Source organism: Fulmarus glacialis, unplaced genomic scaffold (assembly GCF_000690835.1).
Source record: "Fulmarus glacialis isolate BGI_N327 unplaced genomic scaffold, ASM69083v1 scaffold39281, whole genome shotgun sequence".
NCBI classification, from domain to species: domain Eukaryota; kingdom Metazoa; phylum Chordata; class Aves; order Procellariiformes; family Procellariidae; genus Fulmarus; species Fulmarus glacialis.
Window position 1 is genome coordinate 13821 of NW_009194176.1, and position 8925 is coordinate 22745.

Consider the following 8925-nt stretch of genomic DNA (forward strand, 5'->3'; position numbering starts at 1 on the left):
AGAGCCCTCAAGATCAGGCCAGTATAGCTGCCTCCTGGGTGGAAGATGAAAGACAGCACCAACATTCAGGTCACATATCAGTAGCTTGGTGCCACTGGTTCTGCAGCAAAACACTTTTTGCTCAGGAATCAAAACATTCAGCGGTCATAATAGAGCTCAAGCCCACAAGAGCCCATCCTTTTTCAGCGCCCTTCAGCCCAGGCAATTGGTATAAATTAAGCGGTCACATATACAGTATTCTCTTTTCACACACTCAACTGCTCATTATAATGGTTCTGCTTCTCATCTGTTTTGGGTCTCTCATTTCTTATATGTATTGCAAATCCCTAGTAGGAAAGCGATCCACGAGGGCATAGGGCCCACATACGCTCAGGAGCAATCTAAAATTCAGATGGTGCTTTGGGCACTGTGTAACTCTGCTCCGGGTGTTGGAGGAGAGCAGCCCTCGCTTTGCATTGCCGATATAGGAAAGTCCACAGATCCCTGGGTTTGGAAGGAGAGTGACCCCTCTAACTTCAGCAGCTCTAGAAAGTAGCAGTCCCACACCCCAAAATTGTGTTTTTATATCTAGTCTCTGCAGATGTCTGTTCTTTACCCAGGAGAGATGTTATTCCTGCATTTAAATGATGTTCTGAACCTGCCAGTACATTTGCTGCTACGGGCCAGGAGAAGGAAAGGGGCAGTCAAGTCTCTGCTTAAAAGTTGCTCTGCAGCTTAAGTTTCTTCCAAAGCCATTCATGCTGGCCTAGGCAGGTTACTTTATGGAATATGTAGTTCTCAGGGGGCTGAACTGATTTGAACAAATGCTTCCAAATTAGTGTTCTTCATCTTCATTCACGCTCAAACACAAGCGGTGCATTTAGCCTGGAGGACAAGTATTCTTATCCTGGGGAGGAACAGTCACCTAAGCAACAAGTAGCGCTGACCTGGCTTATAAATAGTTCTGCTCAGAACCCCCGAAATAAAAGGCCTGATCTTGTTCCTGCAGCCTCTCATGTCCTCTGCATGTCCACTGCAATGTACAAGCCACACACCCCCCTTACACTTTTTCTGAACACGAACTGCTCCACAAAGTGAAGTGGTGGCTCAGCTGTTAGCACACTGCAGCAATACCACGAAATCCTGACCTTACCCTTCCTCCCCGAGGGCCAGCAGGTGCTGGCTGTCTGACCAGAGCAATTCCTGGGCACTGGGAAATGGGAGAAAGAGAGAAGGGTGCAGAGACAGAAAAGGACAGGCAGCTTGTGGTACTCATTAATAAAGCACATCAACACGAGCTGTGCGTGAGTCTGGCAGCTCTGCGTCACTTTCTGACGGTGCAAAGGACAGGGCACTGTGGCAGGGCTTCAGCGAGAAGCAAAAATGGAAAATCCCCGTGAAGCGAGGCACATGTTTTATTTGTCAAAAGAAAAATGTGTGCACTGGTTTCTTTCTTCCATAGGGTGGCAATGGAACCTGGGCACAAAACAACTACGCGGTTTCAGCTGCAGGAGCAATAGCTCTGGAAGAACTGCATTAGCTTCCTATTCAAGGTGCTGACTTTGATCTATGAATCCTATATGCTTTCGGGCCTTGCTACCTGTGAGACTGCTTCCCTCTCCCCTCTGCCCACGCCGCCTCCAGCCGCAGCGAGGGGCATCACCTGCAGTACATTCCTCCGAATTAAGTGTCTAGGCAGCAGTGACTGGCTGTTATCACAGAAGGACCATCTACTCTGGAATTTGCCTCCCTCCCTTGTCTGACAGAGCTCACATCTGCTAACCTACAGGACACAGCATAAAGCTCATTTTTTTCTCATGCCCTTTGTTTTAAAGTGCTGCCAGTGAAAAATTGCAGGTTGCAGTTTGCTTTCTAAAAGGATTGTGGGGAAGTAAAATAGTCTTTCCCTTGTCTCTCGAAAAGAAAGTAATTGTACAATTAGGTTTGTATATGCACCTGAGGCGTAAGGTGGTTTTTTAGAGATAAATAAAAGCCTAAAAGAAGAAGTTACAAAGATACCACTGTCTAATTCAGGAAAGGCAGAGAACAGAAGGAGATCTAAAGAAGTCAGCAATTTCCTTATACTACAAACATAGTACCCCTTTTGCTAAACTTCAGTTATTTTCCCCCCTAACTTACTACAGGGCAGCATTACTCTTTTACAGATGTGTTTCACAGCATGCATTTTTGTACCTGGTCTTTTTAAGGCTGGTAGCAAGAGCATGCTGTGCTTCTGCGCTTGCTGGTGTTCATACTGTGATCATTTTGCTGCCTAGATAAGCTTGTTTGACTTTTGGGGTTTTTCTGTTACTTTATTGCGTTGTGCTAGGTTAAGTTATGGGCCTTTTGTTTCAATTGTTTTGCATTATAAAGGATGAGCTCTATCTACAGGACTGTTGAAGCTGTGTAGCTCTAGGGCCCCACCAGGAAAAGTGTGAAAAGACAAGACCTTGGCTTACTATCCATGACCTGACTGTAGCTCTGGGATCGTGCAAAGGCAGAAGCAGGAAGAGCTTCTACTTCTATTCTTCTAGAAAATAGTTTTATCTTTTCCTAGAGAAAGGTAAGGGAATAAATATTTGGTTTTGCGCTTAACTAAGTTTTATAAACTAACCGGGATGGATCTGATATAAAGCATGTTTAGATTGGAGAGGGATTTTTCCTGAAACAGCTGGACAAGAGGGTGCATGATACACTTTCTCTCTTAAGCAGAGAAGAAAACCATTTAGTTTCTCACAGGTGGTAAAGCAGTTGATCCTCTGGCTGGATGCCTGCAGTGGGAGGTGGTTTCTGTTCTGTGCATCCTCATAACCTTACTGTGTAAGGCACACGGGCTACTGGCAGGTAGGAGTGATTAGATGGAGCAGGCGTGTGTTGCTCAGGAGCTGTTTTTAGCATCCGAAGTACAATTTCCAGGAAGATGTAGGGTAAGTAGGTGGCAAACAGGACTCAGCCTAGTAAACAATGTTTAGTGTGAAGTGGAGCTCCAGCATACTGAATACAGCACAGTGTTCCCTGAAGGAATTTTGTACTGTAGAGCAAAGTCAGGGCATTAGAGATCAGCAAACGCCGTTTAGAGTGGTGAGTGACAACGCAAACTCTGGTCACAAAGAGCAGGTTGCTAGTTTAGTGTTACCAGCTGCACGTAATCTGAGTGCATATCCTGTGTTTCACAATTACTTTTATCGCTTGGTTAGGAAAAAAACCACCCCAAAACTCAGAACCCTGTATTCTTTATTAGTGTTGTTGCTACTAATAGGCTAGTCCCTAATTAATGTGATGGTACTTTCCCATTCCTCTACCACTCTTCTTATTACAAGTCCTTGGCAATATGAGAGATGTATCTATTACTTAGTCATGAGGTATCTAGACCAGCTTGCTTTTGAAACTAAAGACTGTGTAGCCTAGGCATACTGTATTTCTGATTTGCATATGGAAAAGGCAGTTAAAAAGCTGATGCCCCCATATTGCTTGCGAGTCAAGTAGCAAAAGTAAATGATTTATCAAGCAAAGGTTACAACACCTGTGCCTTTTTGTCAACATATACAGAGGATGCCAAGTCAAGTGTTTCTTCTAATAGCTCAAACAGAAATTCAGATTCAAATAACCCCCCAGATAGGACAATTATGCGGTGAGCCGCTGGAGTGGCAGAGTGATGGATGGGGTAAGCAGAGGCAGTGTATGAAAAAGAAACCAACTGAAAAGTTTTGAAGCTGCTAAAACCAGACAAAGCCAACAGCTCTTTTGGGGCTTTTGTTACTGAATCAAAACTACTGACTTAACTCAGTTTATTTCCTGGTCTCTTCTGTCATGGAGCTGTCGTCCTGCTACAACCTTTGTTGACACAGGAAGACGGCCTTTTTCTAAATAAAATATATAAATTCTATAATTCCTTTAAGGGATTATATTTGAAGCAATGTGACATAAATCAGAACATGCTGCTAATGGAAATGTCTACTGCTAATTTTTATAATGCCCATTAAGAAAGGCATGTACTGGTTTTGGTTGTTTAAAAACAGCCCAGGACAGAATGATCCTTGCTCAAACCCAGCCATGCTGTTGTACATTTGTCTGCGATTTTATTCCAACGTTCTGTGAAAGCCCGTGAATGCCCATGTATGGGAAATGCGACTTCTGCTGAAGGGCGCTGTCACATCCCTGTGCACAGACTCACTTCTGCAGCATTTTAAGACTAATAACGATGATGCATAACTCATGCTTGTAGTCAAATGACCCACCAATTGGAAAAGAAAATCAGAGCCACCAAAAAGCTGACCATAATGTTTTCTTATAGTTTGTAGCTGGACCGTAATTTTAAAAAAGCAGATGTTCAGATACAGTCTTCATTTTTATTTTGTTGTTCCAGCAGTAAAGAGTTGCTTAACCCTTGTATTGAAGCTTGACTTTCAGAAGCTGAATGTTCATTGCTTCCCCTTGTCTAAGGGAGCTGTGTGGCCTGGCAGTTAGTGGTCCTCAGGACCCATATCTTAGGCTGACTCTGAACGTACTATAAAAATCCTGATGGAAAGCAGCCACCCCAGCTGCTTTTAATAACATAGTCCTATGTGTTTTTATATTTTCATTTTGAAAATATCCTAAGTGATCGTCCTATACACTAATGCCCTGCAAAAAGAGTACAAAAGCATGTCTTTGTTTAGAGGAACGCTGAGTAAATCCCAAATCATTGCAGCAGTATTTTTACCTCACTTCTCTGATTTAAAACACAGTCAACTTCAGAGTTGTTTCATGAATAAGTAGTGAGTTTTGCTGATAAATTATATATTTAGTATCAAGTGGGTTGTGGTGGTGTAATGATGTATAGAAGCACGGAGATGCAGCTGGAGTCAGAGACTGGAAGTCAGTCTCCTTACCGACTGCAGTATGTTTGACTTTAATTGAAAGCTGTGCTTGAGTATTGTTTTTCACTGTACAGCATTGTTATTCACTATACTGCATTACACAGAAGCACTTAAAGTAAGGCTAGAGCTCTTTAAAATGATTTAAGTCATAAATAAGGAGGATAAAAGTTTACAGTCAACAAACTTATCTGGGAAACCTAGGCTGCAGGATGCAAATAAGTTTAAAATATTTTTGAGACTTGGTACTGCTGTGTCTTACTACATAATCAATTTACCAACAAGTAGTTTTTCAAGTCTTCTGGAAAAGGTAAGTAGCATTCTCTAAAGGGTTTCAAGTTTCCTGAGCTATGAAGGAAAAGACCAAATGCTTAAGGACTTTAACAGCATACCTTAACATTCCTGTTTCCCGATTTCAGTGTATTTCTGTGTATTCTAGTTGTTTCCAAAACAACCGGAGAAATATGATTTAAATGTGAAGGTGCATGAAAACTTGTCACGTACATGAACCGAATAAAGGAAGAGGCCTAAAAAGTGGGGTGCAGGCTGCGTTTTGTTAAGGCATGAAAAAAAATCAGAAACTGATGGGTTAAAACCCCACTCTGCACTGCTAGTGTACTTTCTGTGACCCTATTTAATGCAGAGAATGTTTGAGATTCGATGTAGTTTAACCTGTGCTGTCGACACAGCTATAAACTAAAGCCCCTAACAAATTAGTACACAAAGAACAGATAGCAAGAAAACATGTTCTGTTCACAGGCATCTGGTTGCAGCCCTGTAAACTGAAAATCTTCAGTAATGAATGACTTGTGTTTCATTGACAGCGTAGGTGCTGAAGCCATCGCAAGGAGGAGTCTGTCTTCATGCATATACTGGACCGTGGCATGTGACAACCATTAGTTTGTACACTAATTATTCAGATGCATATAAACGATTTGAAAGAACTTACAAGAGCTAAGAGTAGTACTCCCCAATTTGCTAGTTATTTGAATTATTACTTTTCAGTTATCGCCACCAGCTCAAAACAAAATTACAAGTATTTCTTGCTGTTGACCTTTAAAAGAATTGTAACGTAGTCAAGCAATCACTTAAAACTACAAACTACAGTTGTCCTAAAGCACTAGTTCTGCTTACTTTTTTATACCTTCTCCCCCATGATAACGTGATATTAAGCACAGGCTTAATTTTTTCAACATCTGGCTCAAATTAGCTGCTAACAAAACTGCCAACAACTATTTTCTTAATCGACCCTGGGAATTTGATACGGCTTGGAAAAAGCACATTTAAACCTCGTCCTTCTCCTAAAGAAACACAAATGTTTACTTGAGCTTCTGATTTGACCATAGCAGGACTATGAATTCAGTTAACCCAGCTTTATAGGCCTGCCTCAACTGGACTTTTTTCTCTTTGTGTAAGGAAACAGATGTGCTCGCAATTACAAAATCTCCTGCTCGCTCAAAGCCCACCATGCAAATGGCCAACCAGGAATTCGAGTCTATTTTTTTACGTGGAAGTCATTGGAGCAGTCTCCCGTTGTATTTGGTGGTGGACTAAGGTGCACTGTTACCTGATGGGTCTCTCTGAGCTCCTTTTGCATATGCAATTAAATGCACTGCCTAGGGAACAGGTTGGAGCAAAAGTCTTTGAAAACTCAGTCCTAGAGGTAAAAAACTGTGCACTAGAAGCCAATATCTTAGAAAGCAAGAGAGATCTTTCCAGTTACGAAAGCAGCGTTATTACTACATAAGCCCAAAAAAACACAACAGACAAACAAACTGCAAGTGACATTTCACTGTAGTTACTGAGACCATGTGGGTGAAGTGACAGCGGCAATGCAGCTGGCTCCGCGGGGACACGTTAGAGTACACTGAAGAAGAAGAGGCTGCAGGCATACAGAGAAGTCGAAAGCGGCCCACCTGAGTCTGTTGAGGGATATTTACAAAGCTTGGATCCCGTGGTCCAACACTGACGAATCGGTTTGCGGGGGAGGTGCTGGGTGTCGAGTAGGCTGTGAAGGGAAGGGACACATGCGTTGAGGAAGCGGCACTAGATTGCACACGAACAACACCAAAACACACTGTCTCAGAGCCACCTAAGCAGATGTTTAACATAGAAATGTGCAAACGTTTTAGAGAGCGAGAGTTTGGTTTTAGACACTGGAAAGGTTTGGTCTTCGTGATGGGGATATAAACACGTAGGGGACTGGGCTGCTGGGAGAGGGCTCCTTGCCAGGCAGGACGGCCACGACGTGTGCTCAGGGAGAAGTGTGCTGGGGTCACCTGCGCTGCTCTCCGTCCCAGAGGAGAATCGCTGCAGGCCTTTCCGTGCTGGGATAGCACAAGAGACTTCTGTAGGTCCTGGTATTGCCTGACGGTTTTCACTCAAATATGTGGTATCTCTGGTTTTAATGGAGTTTTGTATAGCAGTGAATTTACTAAAGTGCTTATTAGCAGAATCAGACCCTTATTGCATGCTAATCCAGCATTCTCTCTCGATATAAAGTTTTGGTTTTCATACTGCTGTGGTCTGCACTCTCTAAAATGTTCACTTGATGTGTTTGACAAACTAGGAAGATCCTTTCGGTAAAAAATTAATGGGTTGCAGTTTCACTGGGGTGGTAAGTGCAATCAGTCTGAAGGCTAAAGCTGCCTTTAAAAACTGGAATGGCTCCCATAAATGTAAAGCTATTAAATGCAATGCAAGCCAAGAACCCAGATTACTTCCAAACTTGAAGTACTTTAATGATTTTATTGTTGCATTATATTCTCCACTGCAACTGTCCACAATGCCACGTACTTCCACATCCAAAAGCTTTCAACGCATTTTCAGTCTTCCTCTCATTTGAAAATCCCCCATGCAATCTTCTCCCTTGTTCAGTTTTTTGCATGTTCAGATCTAAATTCAAATAACCTAAATAGACGCCTTAATACAAACAGTGATTCTGTCTATTTTAAATATATTTATGGGAATGCATTCTGCTGAATAAAATCCCCAGACAATCTAACTATCCAATGAAGAGACAAAAAACAATGTTAAAAGGGAAGTTACTTGCCAAATTCCAGTCAGGCTAAATATAATGTTCAGGCCTCAACGTTACAGAAAAATAAAGCAAGTTAAGAGTCAGAGAAGACACTGAGTTGTCTGTGTAGATGAAAGCCTGTTGCCTTTCTGAAGGCAAAATTTTCGGTGAAGAGGCATTACATTGGAGGAGCCTTTGGTTTAAGACTGTACTGAATCAGACCAATGCTCCACCTTACCCACTGTCCTCTCTCTTAGAGAGGCCATAAGCAGGTGCACAGGGAAGAGTCAAAACAGGTCACATATTTACTTTCTCATATTCTTTCCCACCCTCTGATTATTTCCAGCTCAGGGACTCCCTGTATTTTATGGCCCGCAAGGGATTTCTCATTGATGAATGCCCAATCTGCCCTTGAACCCATGCAAACATTCTGCATCCCACAAAGCCCTTTGGTGAGGAGGTCCCAAGTCTACGAGCATGCAGAACCGCATCCTTCCCTTCCCTCTCTACCCAAGTCTCACAAACGTCTCATGATGCCTCCTAATTCTTACAATTACATGAGATAGCTTCACTTTCTCAAAGAGCATTCCCCTGAAATCACCCCAGGAACCGCGTAGCTTCATTTCTTACTGATCTGAGGGGAGATAAGGCACTTCTGACTTCTAAGAATGAATTCTTCCCAGTTGTTTCCAGTGAGGTGAGCTTTTCTCTCCAAAAAGCTAACACTTCGCTAGTACTTGCAAAAATCATGCAAGGAACACCTTTCCTTCACAAAGTTTTAAAGGAATTTTTAAGTGCACTAATTCATCTTTCCGAGATGATTTTGCAAATTGCAGTGCAGCTTGCGTATTAGAGTATGAACAGCTACACTGGTTGTTATTCATATCTGCAAATCAAGGAAGAAATGAAGTGAATAGATCTGGTGAGATGTTCTCCTTGCCTTTTTACCATCTTAATTTGCTTAATAATTCAAAGAAGCCACAAATTTGCAAAGGGTATGTCTCTGTTGCTAGTGCCATGTATTAAGATTCTTGTTTTACGGTGAGGGTTTTTTTTTAACTAACTGCTGAA

The 8925-nt window shown here is 42.2% G+C and overlaps 1 protein-coding gene across 1 annotated transcript in view; it reads right to left on the reverse strand.

Annotated features, from left to right (window-relative positions):
• Positions 1 to 6751: 6751 nt before the first annotated feature.
• Positions 6752 to 8925, reverse strand: part of NFIA (nuclear factor I/A) — a gene marked incomplete at its 3' end in the record, with an annotated part of 123381 nt that continues 121207 nt past the window's right edge. Inside the window, exon 9 of the mRNA XM_009587679.1 lies at positions 6752 to 6843. Coding sequence (XP_009585974.1) covers positions 6752 to 6843 — 92 coding nt within the window. The remainder of the gene's footprint in view (positions 6844 to 8925) is intronic.